At 36.9% G+C, this 24,317-nt stretch overlaps 5 protein-coding genes, 1 non-coding gene and 1 pseudogene across 8 annotated transcripts; 4 read left to right on the top strand and 3 right to left on the bottom strand.

The window, feature by feature from the left end:
• The first annotated feature begins 600 nt into the window (after positions 1-600).
• Positions 601-2,442, top strand: LOC108805336 (magnesium transporter MRS2-4). The gene is made up of 3 exons (XM_018577352.2): positions 601-1,080; positions 1,317-1,720; positions 1,798-2,442. The coding sequence occupies exons 1-3, from the start codon at positions 744-746 to the stop codon at positions 2,353-2,355; spliced, it is 1,299 nt and encodes a 432-aa protein (XP_018432854.1). The 5' UTR covers positions 601-743; the 3' UTR covers positions 2,356-2,442.
• Positions 2,443-3,340: 898 nt separating this feature from the next.
• LOC108856611 (putative F-box/LRR-repeat protein At4g13960) lies at positions 3,341-5,891 on the top strand. Of its 3 annotated transcripts, none has more exons than XM_056986500.1 (4): positions 3,341-3,795; positions 3,937-4,863; positions 4,938-5,075; positions 5,204-5,891. In XM_056986500.1, exons 2-4 carry the CDS (start codon positions 3,937-3,939, stop codon positions 5,606-5,608), a joined length of 1,470 nt encoding a protein of 489 aa, XP_056842480.1. In that variant the 5' UTR covers positions 3,341-3,795; the 3' UTR covers positions 5,609-5,891. The 3 variants fall into 3 exon arrangements, with proteins under 3 accessions (XP_056842480.1, XP_056842481.1, XP_018485958.1); XM_056986501.1 differs by having other exon boundaries at positions 3,341-3,799; positions 3,898-4,863; XM_018630456.2 differs by having other exon boundaries at positions 3,342-3,795; positions 3,932-4,863.
• A 124-nt stretch (positions 5,892-6,015) lies between these two features.
• LOC108856610 (F-box/LRR-repeat protein At3g58930-like) lies at positions 6,016-8,046 on the bottom strand (annotated as a pseudogene).
• Positions 8,047-12,840: 4,794 nt separating this feature from the next.
• LOC108860104 (transcription factor PAR2) lies at positions 12,841-13,398 on the top strand. The gene has a single exon (XM_018634015.2). It carries the CDS (start codon positions 12,890-12,892, stop codon positions 13,238-13,240), a length of 351 nt encoding a protein of 116 aa, XP_018489517.1. The 5' UTR covers positions 12,841-12,889; the 3' UTR covers positions 13,241-13,398.
• A 298-nt stretch (positions 13,399-13,696) lies between these two features.
• Positions 13,697-13,770, bottom strand: TRNAI-AAU (transfer RNA isoleucine (anticodon AAU)). Its single transcript has one exon. It is a non-coding gene; the product is annotated as a tRNA-Ile (tRNA).
• Positions 13,771-15,358: 1,588 nt separating this feature from the next.
• On the bottom strand, positions 15,359-16,851 carry LOC108856866 (uncharacterized). Its single transcript, XM_018630764.2, has one exon. The coding sequence runs from the start codon at positions 16,674-16,676 to the stop codon at positions 15,645-15,647; it is 1,032 nt and encodes a 343-aa protein (XP_018486266.1). The 5' UTR covers positions 16,677-16,851; the 3' UTR covers positions 15,359-15,644.
• A 3,107-nt stretch (positions 16,852-19,958) lies between these two features.
• LOC108862977 (probable galacturonosyltransferase 15) lies at positions 19,959-24,282 on the top strand. Its single transcript, XM_018637261.2, has 6 exons — positions 19,959-20,451; positions 20,674-20,717; positions 21,815-21,976; positions 22,560-23,144; positions 23,243-23,545; positions 23,742-24,282. The coding sequence occupies exons 1-6, from the start codon at positions 20,226-20,228 to the stop codon at positions 24,024-24,026; spliced, it is 1,605 nt and encodes a 534-aa protein (XP_018492763.1). The 5' UTR covers positions 19,959-20,225; the 3' UTR covers positions 24,027-24,282.
• Positions 24,283-24,317: the final 35 nt, after the last annotated feature.

Below are 24,317 nucleotides of genomic sequence, written 5' to 3'. Positions count from 1 at the left end.
ACATTATTCAAGTTTATTTAATGTCTATCAAATTTAATGTTTTTTTTTAACTCATCAACAACTTTCATTAGCCAAAGTGATAACATGATTACAATCGCAACAGATTTTAACCCACCATACAAACGATGAAATCTAGGAACACCTAGGAACACTAATTTAATGTTTTATTTTAAGTGAGTTAATAGGCATATTCGTTAAAAAATTGATTTTTTATATAACACATGTAAAAATACTTCCGAAACTTATAAAATATCTGAAACAATCCAAAAACTCAAATCTGAACGGTAACTGAATGGATCGCCTGATCGAGCCCAAATGGTTCTAAACCGATTTATGTACCGATATACAATAAAACTCGAGTAGATTTGTTATCAAAAACATGAACCGAATGAGAATACTCGAGAGAATTTGCATACTCAAGAGCCCAGTACGTACGTAGTGAATGTGATCAGTGAGTCCAAACTAAACCGTTACAAACCAAACCAGTAGAATTAAAAACCTCACCAAAACCAATTCGTTGACCAAATAAACCAAGTAAGTTTTTTAATGGTTGTTCGACTCGAAAATTTCGCTTTTTACGAATCTCGCCCTCAATAAAGTTTGTTAAACCAATTCGCATCCACCCCTTATTCCTCTCTCACTAAGCGCGTTTATGGCAGAAGAAGGATCCGCTGAGATACGAGGAAGAAGCGGCAGAGATCGCAACCACCTAACCGCCGCCAATCTCTAGACGATCGATAACGATGGGGAAGGGTCCCTTATCGTTCCGCCGTCTTTCGAGCATCCGCCGCCGGAAGAAAGGCTCGTCGGTGAAGGACGATCCCAACCAAACGTCGAATCCTTCGTCTCCGCCTCCTCCTTCTCCGATCAACGCGGGGGGATCGGTCGCGCAGGCTGGTGCGGCGACGGGGAAGGTGAAGAAGAAAGCCGGAGGAGCGAGGCTGTGGATGAGGTTCGATCGCACGGGAGCGATGGAAGTTGTGGAATGCGATAAGAGCACAATCATCAAACGCTCTTCGGTTCCCGCTAGGGATTTGAGGATTCTCGGCCCTGTCTTCTCTCACTCCTCCAACATTCTCGGTAAAACAATACGAATCACCGATGCTTAAAGAACCATAGTTAGGCGTTATTATAGAGGATTAGCACTAGGCGGCGACTAGATATATAATCAATGTTTAAGAAATCGCTAGGCGGTGGTTAAGTGTGTATAATCAATTTGAAGTCTGAATGATACATAAATAGTAACTATTCAAAATTTGGATATTATATTTGTTTCTATTGTAGTTTCTTTAGCTTTGTGTGTTTTTGCTGTGTAGCGAGGGAGAAAGCTATTGTTGTTAACTTAGAGGTTATCAAGGCGATCGTTACTGCAGAAGAGGTGTTGCTGTTGGATCCTCTCCGCCCCGAGGTTCTTCCGTTTGTTGACCGGCTTAAGCAACAGTTTCCTCAGAGGAATGCGTTGGAAGCTACTCCAGTTCTTCAGTCTTTGCTTGATCCGGAAGCTGGAGAGGGGTTGCAGAGTGAGCTTCCTTTTGAGTTTCAGGTCCTCGAGATGGCTCTGGAGGTTGTCTGCTCTATCGTTGATAGCAGTGTGGCATCGCTGGAGACGGATGCGTGGCCTGTTCTTGATGAACTCACCAAGAATGTCAGCACTGAGAATCTTGAATACGTAAGGAGTTTGAAGAGTAATCTCACCCGCTTGCTAGCCCGTGTTCAAAAGGTAATCATTTTTAGCGTTTTATCACAATGTTATATATAATGTTGAAACATGACAGCTTGTTTGGTAACGTTATTTAGGTGAGAGATGAACTTGAACATCTGTTAGATGACAATGAAGACATGGCAGACTTGTACTTGACAAGGAAATGGATCCAGAACCAGCAAGCTGAGGCAATGCTCGAGGGGACACTATCCGTTGTCCCACCGCATAACACATCGAATCTTCACCGTCTCACATCAAACAGAAGCGCGAGCATGGTGACGAGCAACATGGATGAAGACGACGTGGAGGATCTGGAGATGTTGCTGGAAGCATACTTCATGCAGCTAGAGGGAATGAGGAACAAGATTCTTACCGTGAGGGAATACATCGACGACACGGAAGACTACGTGAACATACAGCTGGACAACCAACGTAACCAGCTGATCCAGCTGCAGCTGATTCTGACCATGGCCTCGTTTGCGATAACCGCAGAGACGTTGTTGGCCAGCTTGTTCGGGATGAACATACCATGTCCGTTGTATAACATAAACGGCATCTTCTGGTACTTCGTGTGGAGTATCACTGCGTTTTGCTTTGTGCTCTTCATGGTCGTTCTTGGTTACGCCAGGTGGAAGAAGCTGCTTGGCTCATAATCTCTCTCTTTCTCTATGGACCACTAATGTAATAAAACCCCATAAGACATGCTCTTTTAGTGATTAATAAAAGTTAATTTGGCTAGATATATTCATGCTTAATCACCAACTAGATGATAACCCGCGCCATGCGCGGGGTGAGTTTTTTAAAATATGTTGTATTGAAATATTACAATTAGAATGCTATCTTGTTATCAAGATTTTTTTTTTACATTTGATTTGGGGTGGACATTCGGATACCATTTGGTTCAGTTTAGTTTGGTTCGGTTCAGTTATATTTTGATTTTTTGTGAGTTCGATCTGGTTCGGATCTGCGGGTTCGGTTTGGATTTGGACTCAGATAACTCTTTTTATTTTAAAAAAAAATAAAATTCGTATATACTTTAAATTTCTCAAAATATAAAAATAAAAAATTATTTATAACATATAAATGTGTATAATGCAAGCTAAAATACTTAAACTTAACATAAAATTTGGTTAGCTTCAATATTCGGATAAGAAATCAATAGATATTTGAAGTATTGGTATTTTGAATATCATTTAACTATTTTAATCATGTATTTTTAACTATTTGTAAATATTTTCAAGTATTTTGGACAACTTAATAACATTTTATATATTTTTAATATTCTTTTAGATATTAAATTCTAAAAAAATAATATATTTAAGTATATAAATCTGGTTTCGATATATTCGATATCTGAAATATTTCGTTTCAGATCATGTTCTGTTCTAAAAAATATCATCTTAATAACATCTTACAATTTTTGGTAATTTATAGACGTTTTAAAAAATTCAAAATATAACATATATGAAAAATCTATTTTTTAAAATATGTTTAAGTGATTTTTTTTATAATATTAATTAAAATAAAATGTAGAGGATACAAATTTTTTTATCAAATATTTTTTATTTGTAATCATTAATTATCATATATACGTTAATTATATTAGGTAATTTCGTATCTTTTATTTAAGGAAATAAACTTACGTAGTTTTTATTTAAGGAAAGAATTTAAGACTATTAATTAATATGATAATTAGTTTAATAAAAAGTATAATATATATTTATATGGACCAACATATTTTTCTAAGGATTTCTGAGAATCATCCTAGTGATGACACGTGGCTACAAAACATGTTGTAATGTTCCAGGATTAATATATAGGGGATTTGCCACTGGGCTTCTTTACTTGTCTTGTCTCAAGCAATCCCGGTTTGTTTACCGAACTGAACCGGTGATTTTAAATAACCGGAATGAAAAGAACCCCCCAATATTGCCTTCTAATTTAAAAACCCTAAATTTCATTGGACGTTTCAGCTTCTTCAGATGCATTTGCATTGTCTTCTCCAACTGAAAGCCTGAACCTTCTCCACCATCTGCCTTTTGGCTGCTGCATGTTTTCTCACCGAGTGTATTGAACTTAGCTTCTGCAACAAGGTAGGTTTATGATCTACAAAACAGAGTAACAGATGAACTGCTTGGTAGTTAGCTTCAGATCTATTTAGCTGATGTTCTAATAGCTTTTTGTTATTTAGGTAGTTTAATATACATACCTATTTTTTGGCGTGTGTAGAGAAGATGGATCGTGTGAGCAATCTACCAGACGAGCTTCTTTGTCATATCTTGTCTTTCCTTACAACAAAGGAGGCTGCTCTGACATCGATTCTCTCAAAGAGGTGGAGAAATATGTTTGTGTTTGGTCCCAATCTTGACATCGATGACTCTGAGTTTCTGTATCCACAAGAGGGTAAACGGGAAAGGGATGGTGTTCTAGAGAGCTTCATGGAGTTTGTGGATAGAGTATTGGAACTGCAAGGAACTTCTACTATTAACAAAGTCTCTCTCAAATGTAGAACCGGTGTCGATGCAAAACGCGTGGATCGTTGGATATGTAATGTGTTGGCCCGTGGTGTTTCCAACCTTGGCCTAAGCATTGTTCTTGGAGATAGATATCGGCTGCATCCAAGAGGGTTCGAGAACAGGAAACTAGTGAAGCTGAAGATAGGAAGTGGGATTGATCTCGGTTGGTGTAATGGGGCCATTTACTTACCCATGCTGAAGACTCTCGTACTTGAATCAGTTGAATTTTGCGCTGATTATAAGCTAAAGATGCTTCTTGCTGCCTGCCCTGCGCTCGAGGTGCTAGAAATGGATAACGTTAAGGGACTAGATCATTCGAATGAGACCGTGTCAAGTGCAAGCCTCAAGAGCCTGATAATTAAATCAAGTCTCGTCTCTTCAGCCACTTTCTCATTTGATACACCGAGTCTCGTTTTCTTATATTACTCAGATTTCGTTCCGGAAGACTACCCGTTAGCTAACTTGCAGAATCTATCCGAGGCTCGGATCAACATTAGTTTAACTGATGATCAAGTGGAACGAGCAAGATTCCCAAATGAGTATGATGATGAGTACGATGACGCTGTTCGACTTGTTAATATGGCAAAGCTCATGAGTGGCATACGAAATGTTCAGAGACTTTACTTCAACTCCACTACTCTCGAGGTCAGTATATATAAATCAGACAATTTATTTCGCCGGTCTTGAGAAATGTTTTTTTTTTTGTCTTTGGCTTTCAGGTGCTTTCTCTATGTTGTGAGTCAATGCCGGTGTTCAACAACCTCAAAGTGTTGGGTTTTTATAGTGGCAAGAGTGTATGGGAAGCAGTGCCAGTTCTCCTGAAGAACTGTCCACATCTAGAAACTCTATGCATTACGGTAATAACTATTAAACAAACAACTTATATATATATATATATATATATGTCAAAACATGTAGTGAGATATCAATATATCATTCACTACATTGAATATCCCTTTATGTGTCCTTTATATCATGCTTTCAGGGACTTCTACATCTTGTGACGGAAACATGCGGGGATGTCTGTGACTGCATTCCCCGGGAGGATAAAGGCCGTTCAATCGCATCTTGTCCGGTGAAGGGAATAGAGATTGAAGGGTTTATAGGAACAATGAGAGAGATAACGATGATCAGTCATTTCTTGGAGTATTTTCCGTGTTTGGAGGATATACTAATCACCGTTGAAGGGAATTGTCCTACAAATGAGTTTGATGTCCCTGAAGCTACTGATTTTAAAGCGCAGATGTTGGAACTCTACTACAAGTCGTTGAGCTGCAATGTGGAGATCTTTGTATGCGAGTCTTTGGATAGAAAGTTGACTGGCGCAATGAAGTTTAGCGAGGAACAAATATTATGGGAGCGTCCAACCCACAAAGACAACAGAAACTGATTATGTTGTTGTTCTTTGTCTTCCTATAGTTATGGTATTTCTCTGAATGTTGGCAGCAACCTTTGTCATTTGGACTAAGAAGTAAGATCACTAACAAAGCTCTAGGAAGCATTAGCAGATCAGTGGCCATTCTTAAGTTTTCAATGTCTCTGCCTCTTGCGTGAACAACAATTTTCAGCAACTTAAAGGCGTTAAAACAGCCCTAGGAAAGGCTTTAAGTGCTCTAATTCTCAGCTCCATCACCAAACTCAACGTTTTCTTTTTCTGAATGATGGTATAGAGATTCTGAGCAGCCTCTTTTGCAGAGAAGAAAGATACAATGTAGCAAAATAATCAAAATCTCATCTGGTAGATTGCTGATTCTATCCATCCTGAAAACCCCTTTTACTACTCAGAAAAGCTCAACCAATCAGAAGATCCACTGTGGAAATATATATATATATATACAAGAGAAACAGAAGCAAGAGTTTTGTTAAAATACTCGTTGGTCCGTCGTAGCAGTCCACTTTCTTACAAGGAGCCGGGCCTTATGAATCTTACATCACACTTAAACAACTGACTATAGTGTTTCATAGCCATCTCAATAGACTTATACCCTCTAAGGATTTCCAAGTTTGTAGGATCATCATCATCAACATCTTCTTCGGCGTATATCTCCATCTCCTTCAAACACGGGAAAGACTCCAAGAAATGCCTAATCGTTTTCATCTCTGGTACTGTTATTTCGAAACCATGGATCTGTATCTTCTTCACTGGACAAGATACGAGCGAACAACCTTTGTCCTCCCGGGAAATACAGCCACAAGCATCCCCACAATCATCTGTCACGTAGTGAATGAGACCCTGAAAAAAGCAGAACCGAGAAGGTTATTATTATTCTAAAAAATATGAAGTGCATCTTTGTTAAAATGTTTTAAGGCAAAATGAGACCTCAAAGACTAAAGTTTCTAAATGTGGATAGTTTCGTAAGAGAACCGGCACTGCTTGCCATCCCCGTTCTTTGTGGCTGTTGATCTTTAAAAACTCGAGGCTGTTGAACACAGGCATTGAATCACAGCTTAGAGAAAGCACCTGAAAACAAACACACACCTGAATGAAACCATCACCTTTGATGATAAGTACAAAAAGAGCAACTGAACCTCGAGAGTATCTGCTGTTAAGGAAAGTTTCTGAACATTTCTGATGCCACTCATGAGCTTTGACACGTTTCTGAAACGCTGAATCACATCATCATCATCATCATCATCACCGTTTTGCTGGCTCTGCTCGTATTAGTTGGATTTGATCTTCCTTTACCAAAAGGTTGAGGCTCGCCTCAACTAGATTTGTCAAGTTAACTACTGGATAGTCGGCCGCAACGTAATCAGAGTAATCAAGGTAAACCAGATTCGGAGTATCAAAAGAAACACACTTTGGATCTCCTCCAAAGTCTTCAAAACCTTTGGCGTATAGGGTCAGCTTCCTGAGGCTTGCGCTCGACACAATTCCATCCGAATCAAACCACACCATAGTAGCCAAGCGTAGCTCCTCGACCACAGGGAGAGCAGAAACAACCAGCTCAAGCTCATCAGATAACAAAGCATTTAAGCATTGGTAAGAAGGTACCACGATGATACCTCCACCAATCAACACCAAACACACTCCTTAGTTTCACATTGACTAGCGTCTTGCTCTCAAACATCTCCCAAGGCAACTGATACTCTTCTTCGTCATCATCATCATCAGAACCGCATCTAGGAAAGTCGAGGACAAGTTCGAGGTCCGAAACACCACGCCGCAGGGCATTACGTATCCAGAGGTTCACACGGTCTGGATCGATACCGGTTTTGCACTCGAGGGAGAATCTCTTGATGGGAGAGTCTTCCTGAAGAGCCAATACTCTGTCCACGAAATCCATGAAGCTCTGTAGCATCCCTTCCCTCTCTCGCTTGCCTTCTTCGGGATGGAGAAAGACGGAGTCGTCAACGTCGAGATTAGGTACGAGCGTCCACAAGCTGAGCCACCTCTTTGAAAGAACCGATGTCAAAGCAGCCTCCTTTGTGGATAGGAAAGACAAGATATGACAAAGTACCTCTTCCGGTAGACTGCTGACCAGATCCATAGTCTCTCTCTCTCTACATCAATTAACAGTTACATAAAGTTATAACCTTTGAGTAAGACAAAGAAAACCCAGTTCATAAAGCACTCGTTTTGATACTATGGCTCTCGAAGACAAACTCAAACACAGGAGAAGAGTGATATCAGTTGTTGAAGCAGACAGACAGATATGTGAGTTAAGTTCCGCACCTACCTTGGTAACTGAAAAGACGGGTTGTCTTGGGAGAGATTTTCTAAAAAGCTGGAGAGCCAGAGTGCTCTGAATTGAATCCAAGTTACCAAGAAGACATTGCAAAATGCCATCAGAAGGAAACCAAGTAGAAGAACAGAGACTTGGTTTAGATTTCTAATTTCCTGGTCTGCATAGATTTGTCATGGACCGGTTTTCAGAGCAAACCAAATCTAAACACATTCAAACCATCTCACGACTTTTTACGGTTGAGAATCACTCAATTGACACATATTTATATCTAATGGTTTATAATTTTTAGAGAAAAAATAAATATTCTCATATTTGTTTTATAATTTTAATATTAGTATATATATTAAAAGAAATTTTGCAGTCTTTCATTTATAAAATGTTCCAAGAATCATTACTGTAGAAAATGTGAAAATGTGACGTATAGTAATAGAAATGTGTTTCTGATGAGAAAATTAAAGTTTTAACACATAAATAGGAGCTCTAAGGTGATAAAAAAATCCTGATATTGACAACAGAATAGAGATGACAAAGTTCATACGATCAACAAGAGTTGCTCTCCATAATGATAGCTATGTTCTTCACCTGGTTCTGCCAAGTAAAGTAAATCAGCTGGTGATTGGTGGTCTTGACCAGCAAATTAAGTAAATAAAAGAAGTATGCTTGCGTAGTTAAGAAGAACGAAGCTAAACGTCTGTTTATGGGGTATCCCTTATGTTGTTCATGCTTTTTTGGTTTATGTAACATCTTTAATTGTTTGTATCGTCATTGAGCTGCCAATCATGCATCTCGAATTGTTTGAGACTCATTAATTGCGCAGCCGAATTGTTTGAAGCAAGCACGCTGAATCATGCAGTTGATACATACTGTTTTAAGGTTTGAAATCAGCAGAAGAGGAAGAAATTAATTTACTTCAACACATACCTTGGGGTTTTAATCTCATGGTTTATTTTTCTTGTGGACAAATAACTTTGTAGCTATGCTTACCTACCTGGTGACAGATGGATGAGAATATGCGATGATTGCACATGCATGATCATGGTGATCTTTCTGATGACATCACTTCACTTATGATGATGTTGGAGATATTCTCATGGCAGATCCGACGCATGTGGCCTGTGGCAGTGTGGAAGCCCCATGTCACGAGCATCACTTTTGTTTTCTTCTTCCGGACTTGACTAAAGAAATATCCCCTAATCACGTAAAAACCAATAATTAATATTATATCAAAGAAAATCATATTCAATGTTCTTGGATATGCAAATATATCAAATATATAATTATGTACCTTTTGTAGATTTAGCTTTTGTTTTGTTATGTACGCTTAATTGAGAAAAACATCATTTCACATCTGAAGAACGAATATATCCAGAAATTGAAGTAACAAGTTTCGCTCAATAATTCAATGTTTCATATTGATTACTGAGTAAGATCAAAATGTTAAGTGTAACATAAAGTTGGGAATAACCAAACAATGATAGCATGCGATAAGAGTATAATTTGGAGTAAGGCGTAAAGCCCTTTTAGTCTTGGACTCGATTTCTACCAAAACGTATGTTGCCATTTACTTGGCGGAGGTATAGAACCATTCTTTAGATTTTATTTAGAAAATTCGGTTAGACTATTTGTCGGGCATCGATTAGATTATTTAGATCTTTTTCTCCAGATACATACAACATTTTTTTAACATTTACTATTTTATTTTTTTGTCACTGATATTTTTCAAAAACATACTGGGAAATGGAGGCAAAGAAAGAACCAACCAGAATAGAGGCAAAAGATGGTGCAAAAGGGACCCATGCCCATGTAACCGTCAGTCTAGGTCTACCTGTTTGGCCCATATCTCTCAACCACATAAAGAGAGACGACAGGTAACTTGCAACTAATAAAACTATAACACATCACTTGTCTTTGTCCTCTTCGTTTTGTTCTTTTTTCTCCCATAAAAAACAACTATTCTCAACTCTTATTAAGCCTTTCTTGTTATAAGAACTAACACCATTTACAAGAAAATGAACAATTATGAAATCCAGAAGAAAAATAAAAGGTTACGTCTGAACAATGATCAACCCAAGTCAAATGTATCATTGTGTGCGTATATAAACAACATATATTTAAAAGTTATGTAATTAGGGTAAGCGCCATGTTTGGTAGATGGTGAGACCTAAAATCTCAATCCCAATAAACCCAAAACCCCTCTCCATCCCATCATTGGAAATTGTGTTTAAAAAAAAAAATCCATCATTGGAAACATCACAGACCTTCTCCTTTCCTTTATCTAATAGTTTGAGTTATCATATTATAATCCCATCTTTTTTAGAAAGAAAGTTAATGCTCTAATTTTTTTCTATAACAAAATTTCAAATTTAAATGCAAAAGAAATAAAAACAAATACGAAGTCCAGTTCAGATTCAATAATTGAAGATTACAAAAATTAGAGCTAATTATTTAACATGGTGAAGCTCGACAACAAAGATAGTTAAAACAAGGAACATGATAAATTCGAGTGAGTAATGCAAATATAATGCCGACATGAGGATGGCGTTTCGCCTTCTTATTTAATTTTCTAGACTTTATTATATACGTAATACTATTAATCTACAAGACTCCCTTAATTAGAATCTCTTGAATAAATAACAGAGGTTTGACAAAAATGAGGAAGGATTTTAAGGATTTCGAAAGGTAGGTTCCATAAAAAATGTCACGGCTGCCATACTAGAAAGAAGGAATCATGTACGTATATCATCAAAGTACCACCACAACACAGCTTCACCATCTACGACTGTATATATCTATCCAATCTATTCATTCTCTCTTCGTTATCCTATGTTTAGGCTCTGTGTGTAAGTTTGGTGTGTGTATGTATGTGTAGAGAGAGGGAAAGTAAAGAGGATGCACATGGAGATGATAGATCGATTTAGAAACTCATGTGACTACATGTGCTTTCCTTTTCTCTTTTCCCTTTTTACAGGGCTTTTGTGGGTCTCCTATCTCTCTGACGCTCTCCCATGCATCTGGCGCAGGTGATTCTCTCGCGCGTTTGGAATTAGCTCTTTGTTTTCTTTCTTACCGTACTTAAGTAGTAATCATCAGCATTAACTGGATCCAAGCCTCGTTTACTTCAAATTTGAAAAGTTGTAACAGAAATACACTATGGGAGTGAAAATAATGATTATAATTATGTGTAACCTATTACTCCATAAATTGGATCCTGGACACATGCTTAACTAGATCATGACTCATCATCATCCCTAGCCAATAAGTGAACAATAAGATTAAAGGTGCATACATTATCTTCAATTTTCAAATAATTTTAGTTTTTATAATTTGTTGATGAACAAATCTTATAACAAGATAACGGAATCGTTTGATCCATAAAAATTAAATTAAAACGGAGGAGTATAAGAAAATGACACATTTTCATTCAAGAAATATTGCCAATACATTTTTGTAATTTTACAAATACAAAATAATAATCTAAAAGAAATTTGGTTGAGTGTCGGTATTGGTTCATGATCATATAACAATGGTCGACTGAATCAATATGGATGGCGGCGGCAGCGACGACGGCGGGAATGTCAACCAAGTGCCATTGAACTTGCAGCATCAAGTCGTTGAAGACCAAAATACAAATTCCAAAAAATTACATTTGGTTGATCTTTTCATCGATCGTGATGAAGAAATTATATCTAAAAAAAACAGTTTTACAGAAGATTCTACATGAATCTACACAAAGGTGGCTGGAGGCTTCGGAAATGCATCGCCTCATGCTCAACGGGAACTTATTCCAAGTCATCAATCCTACGCGTATTCCCGAAGATGAACAAGGTCTCTATCGGGTTGATAATGAATCGATGCGCGACAAGAACAGATGGCTCCACTCAAGCCTACAGAGGCAAATATCTCACCGCAGGATTATGTTTCATATAAGACTATTGATTGGGTTTGACATTGACTTTGAGGATTTCTACATTACTTTATACCGCATAGTTTCCAGGAAATCTCCACATCCCGATGTACTAGTGAGACCAACATGTGTACATTATATGTACAGAGATGGGTAAGTACTAAATATGCAGTGTTATACTAATATGATCATCAATAATGGTTTTGTATTTATTTCCAGAGAGTGAGATTGAACCTTGAGGAGAAGAAGAGAGTAAGAGCACTTCAGCTCAGATAGAGAAAGTTTTTATGCTCATTTTCTCTATTAACAATGGTCAAGGTGGTTCTAGTACAACATTAAATTTTACTTAATAGTATGTAATGCATTTGTCTATATGCATTCATTAGTTACTTTATGTTTTCTTGTAGGTAGAATATTTATCAAATTCATCATTAATGTTTCCAAAAAGAATAAAAAACCCACTAGTCAAAGTATGAATTCATGTCCATAAGTCTATCATTACTAAACTAAGCATGTTACTTATTGTTAATAACATTGATTTTCATTTTAAACTTTATATAAATTAGAGTTCCAATCTATCTATCTGTCAGGACCTGTGGAAGATCCACTTGAGTTCAGTGACGTCTCCACTAAAAACTTAACAAAGCGCGTGATGATCATGATCCTATTCTCTCACAAGTCACAACCAACAAAACAAAAACCACTTAATAATTCAAAAAAAAAAAACAAAAATAGAAAATCACAACTGGACCCAGCTATGATCGCATACCGGCGTTACCCAATTCAAAACATAAAAGCCAATCCAAAACCCAAACCAAACCAAAATTAACTTCCAATAGCAAAATCAGGCTAAAGTAAACCAAACCCATGTACTAGATTCAACTCTGTATTAGTAATATAGTCCCATCAATGATCTCTCGAATTGTTAGAGTGAAGCATAGTGAGATAGAACCGAACCCTACCGAGATTCGGTTTAACCGGTCTTACTCCCATCTATTATTTCCATCACTCATTTATATAAGTAGACACATCTCCTTTACCCCATTTCTTCCAACACAACTTCTCACTCCCTCCGTCAATGGAGAAAACCCTAGCGACTTCCCACACCAAACGCTCCTCTCCGTCGCCTTCCACCGCCGTGAACGCACTCCCCGTCCGTTTCAGTCGCAGAACCAGACAGAGATTGTTAGATGCAACGACGAGTGTAAGCGAGAGCGACGTAGAAGATGATGATGACGAAGGAGTTGAGGAGAAGATTGAGACTCTTCAGACAATAGTTCCCGGAGGAACGGAGCTCGAAGTCGAGGAGCTGTTTGAAGAGACGGCGAGTTACATTTTGGCTTTGCAGTGCCAGATCAATGCCATTAAAGTTATCACTGCGTTTCTTGAGCGTTGTGACAAGAATGATGATATGAAGTTTGGAGGTTGAAGATTAACACACAAAAAATTGTCACTCTTTCTTTATTTATTTAAATTTACTTTTTTATATATATATTTATTTTTGGTTGTGACTCACTTGCTCCTAGCTTGAGTTCATAATTTGTTTTTATCTGATGTTTTAAGTATTTCGAATATTGCAGAAACCGGGAAAAAAAATCTACACTCCTTAAAAGTTTAGAAATTAAACTTTCGGTTGTCCAGCCATTAGATTGATAAAGAGTGCATGTCAATATAATGAAATAAATATATTAATGAGATAGGCCAGGCCAAGATTTACATATGTCCAATAATATACGGGGAGTGAAAACCCAGAATTTGGGCTTAGTGGAGCTTACCACTAATGGGCCACAAAACAAAAGATCACAAAGACGATGTTGCTAAGTGCATTGCTTCAAACATGGGCCTGGTTTACTGGATTATGGTGCAGCCACCAAAAAATAAAGTATGGCCTATACAGATTTCGAACCTGTGACCTTCGCGTTATTAGCATGACGCTCTAACCAACTGAGCTAATAGGCCAATACTGTTTGAAATGTTTAGAAAGATTATTCGTATAACTCTCAAACTAGCTAAAAGAAAATAACATTTACTTAGTGTTGGTTTACGGTTTAATGACAGTTTCAGCTTCTTATATTCGTGATTTTTTTATTAAATCAAAACGAAATTAAAAACAGTCATTGAGTTTACCGGTTTAAAAGCAGTCCAGATTGGTATGAAAACATTGATTAGATCTTAATGTACTCAAATACATACATTATCTTATACAGAAATATATAAAAAATTATTTAATTCTAAAATAAATCTGCTCTTTGAAAGTATTAGTCAAAATCTATTTAGTACACAATTTATGTTTTAATATAGTTTTATTCTTCCAACTTCTCTCTTGGTCGATATCGATGATCATGATTTGTAATCTGCTAAGTTGGCGGCTTAAAATTTTGCAAAGTTTCTTTTAAATTTCATCAAAACATTTGTAAGTTTTGGTTGGAATTAATCTCTCTACACTTGGCTTTAATTAAGTCTTTAGACAAAAGACAATGTGTAAGTCGACAGTATACCCACGCTTAAATGAAGTCGTAAGACAAAGACAGTGTGTCGGATTTTCTATTCACTGAAACACAAGTATACCCACAATTTTAAAACAAAAACCTTTATATAACATGTATTTTTTGAAAGAATAGAAACATGTATATTTTGAGTTTTAACCAATGTTTTTACGATGTTTGAAAATGTATTCTGTTAGACTACTGATTAGATGAAAATGTTTATGTTTCCGGTATCCACGTCTCTATAACCTATTGACTTTGGTGCTTGGTATTAGCTCTAATTAATGAGAATCTCGCTGTTCTTGGTATTTGAGTCACTGAGTTAATGGACTATACTCTTTATTGATTGAAAATCTCTAGTGTTTTGGTATAAGCGTATGTGGAATTTAGTTTATTTTGTTAAAGTATCATACCTTCTATTGATTGAATTTATACTTTAGATTGGTGTGTCTTTGAACATAGTAAACACTCACAGTCTCTTATTTTTTATGCATCATACCCAATGTTTACCTTGTGTATTATACCCTCTATTGATTGAAGTAATAGTGTCTCTTCAACTATAGTTTGTTTTTTAGAAGCTTGGCTGGCGATTATTTAAATGCTTATATTGAGTGAGACCTTGTTTTTTTTTATCTCCAATTAGCTCTATTCTTCGTTAAGACCAATGAAACCATCTTGATTTTAGGTTCTTAATTGTTTGGATATTTAGTTAGTTTGGTAATCCTTGGTTAATCAGGTGACTGCAATATTAAATTAAATAAATTTTGTCTAAGCTAATATATTGATTTTGTCAAAATTAGACACAAAACATCACATTCTGTGTTTAGATTCACATCATACCCTTACAATGTCACTAAAACCTCTCTTGATCGGACAAATTCATCTCTTTAGGAGTATATATGATAAGCTCTCTCGTTACATCTTAAAGTCTCCCTTATAATTTTTTTTTCTTTAAGTTCAAGAGAAAAAATTATTGTGTAACACATCTATTTATTGTGTTATAACTCAGTTTTGTGATGACAGGTAGAAACAAAGCTTTTTAAATCATAACACGTCTCAAACACCCAGTAAGTCTAGCTTTGCTTTAGATTATGCCACAAAATTACCGCTCACAAGTGCTTGGTAAATAGCATCCAACATTCTTATATGTGGAGTTCTTGTTACAGATTCAAGAACCATAATAGTCAACAACAGACTTAGTGGTCTTAGATAAACGACAACAGAGGACCAAAAAGCAACTCACCTTATGCTAGCTACGGTACTGACAAAACTATCTTCTCACCAGAGACTAGACATGTTCCATTGGAGTCAGATATAGTGTCTTGATCATGATAATCTAACAGCCATTCACCCCATATGCGATTCAAACCAGTTAAAGATCTGTTCAGACTGCAAACTCGTCATTTCATGATACGCATACGCAAGATTCAGCTCCTCTTCAACAGGAGTGACCAAACTCTCTTCCAGCGATATCTTGTACCCACTAAGAGCTTGTCTCCACGGCGTTCTCCTCCCGTCACGCTTCATGTACCCTTTCTCATCAACAAACCCCTTCTTTCGAAACACCTCGAACACTTTACCCGACACACCACGATCAAAACCAGGAATCCTATCCGCCAAAAACCCCGGAGACATCGGCAAATCCAAACACTCGATCTCCGCAGCATCAACCCCTTCCATCCTCAACCCTTCTAGAAACTCTCTAATCTTCTGCTGCCTATGCACATCTTTAGGCATGTGCACGAAAAGAGTCGGCGGGTAACGTTTACTAACCCTAATCCGATCAAACACTCCTTCCGCGATCATAAGCACGATGCTACTAAACTCCATATCCATCGCGAGAGCGGAGACGAAGTACCCGCCTGAGGAAGCTCCCAACGCGACGAGAGGAAGCTTCTCCAGATCGTGCTTCTTAACCCACGTTTTGATCAAATCTCCGACAAGCTTTTTCTCCTTCCCGAAACTCCAGCAAGTTGCGGAGCTAGACACTGTGATAACAGCGAATCTCTTGGATAGAGCCGTGCGGACAAGAACTCTATCCTCTGGTAAGCCGGTGCATTCCGGACAAGATGGTGATCTGTCCCAAAAGTCGGAGGCTTTTCTCTGGCAACCGTGAGCGATGAACAGAACTGCCTTTGGTGTTTTGTTTGTCGGAATCTTCCAAATTAATTGAGTTCCGTTCTGGATCTCGACGGTTGGATGAGACAGCGACTCCTCGTGTTGTTTGTCTTTGACGATCTGTCTCGTGACGTGATTCTTGTCACCGAGACAGAACAAAAGAGCTGCGAGTGATAGGAGAGTGATAGCGACGAATGTAACTCCTAATCGATGAGTGAGAGATCCGTAAGGAGGTTTGACTTTATCACTACGCTTCAACATCGCTTCAGATTACGAAATATCGAAAACAGGATCTGACACTTACCGGAGGAGGAAGAGACTTTTATTCCCACCGGAGAGTCCGATAGCCAACGATCCGTCACGTCCCGACGATGTTGTTGACGATGAGCTCAAACACCATTCCGTCTCCTTGCGACTGTGAATCTGTTTTTATTTCTCCCAAGCTGTTACGGAACATCTGCTGAAATGCGTACCGTTTTTCGTTTTTAGACTCACAATACTTGCCGTTTTTAGCTACCAACTAAAAGATTTGCTTTTGAACATTTTGTTTTCTTCAATTGACACTTCCACTCACACATAAACGTTACTTTAGCGGGAATGAATATCAAGGTGCCCTTTGAGTTTAGAAGATCTTTCCCCTGGGTTTTATGGTACCTTTTGGAAAAAAAAAACAGGATAATTTGTTCTTTGAATGGAAGGAATTTAATGATAATAGTATCATTTCTAAGATCATGGATGAAGCAAATATTTGGTTTCTATTTCAAGCCCTGGATCAAATGAAGTTATGGAGAAAAAGAAAGAATCGGACAAAAGAAGAAAGAGATGGTGGTCTAAACCAGAATGCAACTGGTTTAAATGTAATATTGGTGTATTGGGAGAAAAGAAATCAAATTGCAGGGTTCTCATGCAGTGGCGGATCTAGAAAATAATTTTAGTGGGGCATATAAATTAATTAATATATTTATATTTAATATTATTACATAAATATTTATATATTTTATTGAATTTTTTCATTTTTAAGTTAAACTGAGACAAACTAAAAATAATTGTTTTGAAAAGAAATATAAGATAAATTCACTAAAAATAAAATGAAATAAAAATAACAGAATAAGTTGTTAAGAAAAAAATACTGAAAGTTTGAGTGAAAAAAATTACTATGTTTGCACAAAAAAAACTATGTAAGAAAAAACAAAAGAATTAGACGAAAAAAACATGAGAGATGAAATAAACTCGTGGAACAGTAAAAAAATCAGAAAAGAAAACTTATAAAGCCATCTCCAATGGGACTGCAAAACATTATTTCAGTGTAGTTTTTACATCAAAACCATCTCTAATATGACTACAAAAATTACACAATTTTAGTGTAACACTATAATTTCACACCAAATTTGGTGTGACACTATTCATCACACTAAAATACTATTCACTCCACTAAAACACTATTCACTTGTTTTATTAATAAAACTTACAAATAAATTAATGAAAAATAAAAAGATAAAAACATATAATATTATAAAATAACTTTTAGTGTGAAATTTGGTGTTGTAGCTGGAGAAAAACTCTTTTAATGCTAAAATTACACTAAAATAGTGTGGTTTTGACACAAAAATAGTATTATTGGTTGGAAATGCTCTGATAAAGTAAAAGAACACGCTAAAGGGGTCAGATGGAAGTTAGATGGAGGTTCGAAGAAAAGACCAATGGAGGCAAAATGAAGGTTTTAACCACATAAGCTGGAATGATCTTTAACATTTTTTATATACATAAATTTATTTGTAAGTTTTGTAGGGGCAGCTGCCCCCTCCCTGTATCCTGTAGATTCGCCACTGTTCTCATGGGTTGTCAGGGAATCTAAACCAAAGAGTAGCGAAGCTTCATGCTATAAGTTGGGCAATGGAAAGCATGGTTCAACATAGGCTTAATCAAGTTGTCTTTGGCTTTGAAGATCCTGTGTTTGTTGGTACAGTTGATAGAACAAAAGTCTGGCCATCTTTTCAGTATGAAAGGTGTTGCGCTCTTAAACATTGTGAATGGAACTTCTAGGTGGAAGGTATTTTGAAAGCTAAGGAAACCAGTAGAGGAGCGCGAGTTGTAAATGTGTATGGGCTACTCTATGTTTCAGTCTGGGTTCTATAATGTGTATGAGCTTCTCTATGATTCATGTTGCTGGGCTAATTTATAATGTTATATTGAGCTACTCTATGCTACAAAATGGGTTCTACAATGTATAGGTGCTTCTCTGTGATTTAGGTCGGATTTCATAATGTTTAATTGATTATGGCTGCTCTATGATTCAGGCTGGGTTCTATAATGTGTATTAGCTTTTTAGCCCACTATGATTATGGCTGTAACATTTGCACTCTCTTGCATTTAAATAAGGGAAATAAGATTGTATACTTTATCAAAAGAAAAAAATTCAGGTAATGTTTTGGAAACTCTCATTATTGCATGGATGGATAAATTCGATGTAACTATTTCCAAAGGCATCAACTTGTGTAGGAACATTGGCAATGCACTACCGATACATGCAGAAACGACAAACCGCATGTTGTCTTCAAAATAATTAATCTGTACCACTTTCAATATTGAAACATCTTATATGATTTAATCTTATCCAGTATAGCTGACACTTCTGATCATATACGATATCTATTATTTCTCATGAAATTTCTTATCCATTCGGGTCAACACTGTATAGTTTACGGAATGTACAATTTTACATATCGAGAAACATCAAAAGATAGGAGAAGTTTATATACTATTATATGGTATTATATTACGAATTTCACATGCATGGTTTATCATCAGTTGTGTTCACCTTTACCTCCCGTATAACATTGTTGGTTTGATATGATGCCTTGTTCATCTACAACCATTCAAATCATGAACAAAACACACAATAAATGTTAGGTGAAAAATTAATGACTGACAATTCACACCTACGCAAAAACACAATATATAGCACGATAAAATCACTCAAGTTGTATGAGTGCTACACAAATTCTATGGTTAAATGTCTTTTAAATAACATTGGACAAATAAGTTAGTTGAAGTGGTCCATTAATTAATTATAGTTAAATCTCAAAACTTGGTTAACTACTAACTCCATTGCCCCCATAACAATAGATAGAGAGAGGAATTAAAGGACGGTGATCTCCAGGAATAGCGCACCATTAATTCCATGTGGGCTCCAACACTGGAACCCTCCCCTCTGCTATGTGTCGGTGTGCCTCCGCAAAATACAAAAATTACTTAAGGAGCAGGACACTGTAAATCGACATCAGTAAGTATTTAATTTAGTTATTTATTATAAAGTTCCCATAATTCGTTGTACTTAACTATCCTTCTTACCCTGTTAACTGCGAATTAATTTACTAATCTATACATACACAAAACATTTTTGTATATGTGCTAAATTCCCGCGGAGTTAAACGCGGCATTGGTTTTGGCTTTTCTTATATTTTATTTTATTATTTTCTCTTAAATTATAAATATATATTTTTGTATAAATAAATTTTATTATGACGAACTCGTGACTATGATGGAATAAAACAGGTGAAGTGTAATTAAATAGTTTTTGTATTCATTTGATTTACAATGTCCCCTTCCCTTGGCTTCTTCTTTCACAAATTCCTTTTTTGAATTTTCCCGTCGTACTAAACAGATCAACACCAACCTCGCTCTCGCTCTCGCACTTCCTCTTCCTATTCCTCGACTCGTTCAATCCATCGAGAGTGGGAGATCTGGAGAAGAAAAAAATATAGAGAGTCAGTCGTCTCTTTACTGTTTCGTATTGATGGAAGTGGAGAAATGAAGTTTTACATATCTGCTGCGGGGATCAAGAGAGTCACCATATCGAGTCCCGGCGGAGCAATTGGTAAAGGAGGCGGAGGATGCGCGACGGTAGCGGCACGGAGGTTCTCTGGTCGCACGTTGATACTGTTGCTGCTGATGCTCGCGATCGTGCTCCCTTTTACGTTCGTCAGGTTCGCGTTTCTCGTCCTCGAATCCGCCTCCGTATGCGACTCTCCCTTTGGTAAACTCTCTTTGACTTAATTGTTTACTATTAATTTTAAATATTAATGAATTTGGAAATATATAATCTATCTGGTGAGGGGAGATGCTGCAAAATGTGAATTCAATAAATGATCGGATTCAATTCGGATTAACTTTGTATTGAATGCGGTGATATGCGTTGTATTAATTTTCGTATGATTTGTAAATTTAATATTACTATTTTGACTCTGTATATTCTCAGATTGCATGGGACTGAGACTTTTCCGTGGGGGCGACACATCTCTCGTAAGCCTTTCGTATTACTCCACTTATTTCAATAACATTCTTAATTTGTGTAATGACTTTTATTGTCGGCAACGTATATAGTATATAGTTATATACACAGTTAGGTAGGTACTTAAACGTTAAGATATTTCCATTCTCATATAATGATTATATTATCGTGCTTAAGTTAAGCTTTTTAATCATTAACTTTTACATCATCGATGGGAAAAAGAGAGAGAAAAAAATTCAACACTTGACATGGTGCTGCTATTGAAAGGGGTAAAGATAATGACTGTATAAGTACTTTCCAGCTGTATTACGTTAGTGTTGCTGGTGTCGTATAGTGAGAGGTGTGAGCGAGTCTTCTTCCCTCTTGTGGACTTGGTGGGGGTGAAATTGTTGAAACCGTGCTCATTTCATGTCACTGTCTAGAAACAGAAGAGAGATGAAATAATAGTAGTCTTAGGGTGAACTTGATTTTGTTGAATTGTGATTTGCTCTATGTTTCTATCCATGCAATGACTTTTAGCGTATGATTTAAAATAAGACACTTCTGTAAATATAGAATTGTTTTGATAAATTCTTTTTGTTATTTTCTTCTGTGGAACAGAACTTGATCTGATATCAACATGTGGAATTTGTCGGAAACGAACCCACAAAGTGGTTTCTTATCATCTATTTACCTTTTATTTTACTTTATTTGAACATAAGCATATGCCCTAGAGAGTGAGTGTGTAATTAGAAGCTTCACTGCGGAAGCTAATTACTTTTAGCGAAGGGAAAACAAATATTAGTAGACTCTGTGGATTACTATAGATGCCAAAACCAATAGTAGTAAACATCAAGTCTAGACGTGGCAGATTTTGCTGCCACGAGAAAATCCGTAGCCACTTGGTTCCTTTTCTTTCATACGTAGCAATGAACAGGAACAAAGAGAAACAAGACATACGGATAATTCCAATAGATAATAGACTTAAAAAAATAAGGCTTTCCATTGCACTGTTCACGTTTAAGCAGTTTTGTTGTTTTGTGTCATGAGTTGAAGTAAAGACACTATGACAGCTTTTAACTTAGTAACAACTCATGGCAAGAAAGTGCGTGTATGTGCCTCTTTTCAGAAAATTAGGGAGGAGTTGACACGGGCGCTAGTAGAAGAGACAAGTCAGGATGGTAATGGACGAGGACAGAAGGGCTCATTGGAGTCATTTGACGAACTTGTCAGGGAGATGACGCTAAAACGCCGTGATATAAAGGCGTTTGCTTCCGTGACTAAGAAGATGGTAACTCTTTCTAACTTCAGTTTCTTAAAAAAGGTTTCTGGCCATTACTGTAGTGTCAACTTTGGTAGAAAGTAAGAGTATGTATATACTCTATCAACTAGCCTGAAAATCTCATGGATTAACCTGAAAAAAAATTGTTTTGGAATGTAATGTCTCTCACTAAGTTAAGTGGAGTGTTTCCTGTTGTCAATAAGCAACAAACATGAATTAACTTTGAAGTTACTTATAATAGCTTCAAACCCCGATTTTTCTCTTTCCTTTTAGGAAAATATCCTTATCATAATAAATATACTTTTACTAATCCTAAGAATTATACCGTACAGCAGGGCCATCTGCTCCCACACTCCCAGATGTCAGAACTTAACTACGAATCTATCTTTCTTGCATATATGATGGCCACATTCGGCCGGTTAAGTCAAACGAATATGGCATTTTATTGGTCCACAAAATTTTAAGACACTTTCTTAGTTAACATTTTCAAAATATCAGAAACAGGGGTCAACTAGTTATTATTAACTTCACTAATATTCCGTTTGGTTCTTTATTTATGTTTGACATTTAATTTGTTCCTTTTAATTTTCAGCTGTTGCAGATGGAACGTAGAGTCCAATCAGCCAAGCACCACGAGCTAGTGTACTGGCATTTAGCTTCCCACGGTGTTCCCAAATGCCTCCATTGCCTTTCCCTCAGGTTAACAGAAGAGTACTCTGTAAACGCAATGGCTCGAACGCGTCTGCCTCCACCTGAATCCGTTTCTCGTCTAACCGATCCATCTTTTCACCATGTCGTCATCTTGACCGACAATGTCCTGGCTGCCTCTGTAGTCATATCTTCAACTGTGCAAAACGCTGTGAATCCAGACAAGTTTGTCTTTCATATCGTTACAGATAAAAAGACATACACCCCTATGCACGCTTGGTTTGCTATCAACTCTGCTTCGTCGCCAGTTGTTGAAGTAAAAGGTCTTCATCAGTATGATTGGCCTCAAGAAGTGAATGTCAGAGTTAAAGAGATGCTTGAAATTCACCGCATGATTTGGAGACGTCACTATCAGAATTTAAAGGATTCTGATTATAGTTTCGTCGAGGGTACTCATGAGCAGTCCTTGCAAGCTTTAAACCCTAGCTGCCTCGCCCTTCTGAATCATCTTCGCATCTACATTCCCAAGGTAAAGTCTCTTTTCTCTCCGTTCAACTCTCAGATTCGGCCCTGCATCTCTGAGTTTTAATAAATTGATATTTTTATCATTCTTTTTGGACAATGCAGCTTTTTCCAGACCTAGACAAGATAGTGTTGTTGGATGATGATGTAGTCGTACAGCGTGACCTTTCCTCTTTATGGGAAACGGATCTCAACGGTAAGGTCGTTGGTGCAGTTGTTGATTCGTGGTGTGGAAGTAACTGTTGCCCGGGAAGAAAATACAAAGACTATTTCAACTTCTCACATCCTCTGATCTCATCAAACTTGCTTCAAGATGACTGCGCTTGGCTTTCTGGTATGAATTTCTTTGATCTCAAGGCCTGGAGACAAACCAATATCACAGAAGCTTACTCCACATGGTTAAGACTCGTGAGTATTCTCATTTCTTCAGTATACTACCCTCCAGTTACACAAATTTGATTATAATTTTAATGTTAACTTTAACACAACTATTATTATAATTTTAACTTTAATTATAATTACTTATAATTATAATTTTAACTTTAACATAGTTATAATTTTCTATATAGTTATGTTAAAAAAATGTGATTCCATTTTCTCGCAGAGTGTTAGCTCCGGGCTACAACTATGGCAACCAGGAGCCTTACCACCGACTCTACTTGCTTTCAAAGGACTCACTCAGCCTCTGGACCCATCATGGCACGTAGCTGGACTAGGATCTCGATCAGTTAAACCCCCTGAAGAGATTCTGAAATCTGCTGCGGTTCTACATTTCAGCGGTCCAGCAAAACCGTGGCTAGAGATTAGTAAACCTGAGGTACGATCTTACTGGTATAGATACGTAAAGTCATCGAACATCTTCGTTAGAAAATGTAAAATTATGAACTGATGAAAGAAAGATTAAAAAAAATTCAGCAAATCTGTATGAGAGAAGGGAGGGAAGAAGGTTTTAGCCTTCAGCCTCTGCTCATGTTTCTCTCATGTCCGTATACTAAAAGAGTAATCTAGATTATGTAGCTTTTTCTTTATCTCAAGTAGTATTTTTGTTTAATTATAGATGCCTGTAAGTTTGTATTTTTTGTAATAGGTATTATTATTATTATTATTGGAACTTAAACTATGAATAAGAATATAATGTACTCTTAGTCTCTGTCTCTCTGAGAAACATTTTGAAGGGGAA

This window comes from Raphanus sativus, chromosome 5 (assembly GCF_000801105.2).
Source record: "Raphanus sativus cultivar WK10039 chromosome 5, ASM80110v3, whole genome shotgun sequence".
Classification (NCBI taxonomy): Eukaryota; Viridiplantae; Streptophyta; class Magnoliopsida; order Brassicales; family Brassicaceae; genus Raphanus; species Raphanus sativus.
This window is presented reverse-complemented; position numbering and strand designations above follow the sequence as displayed.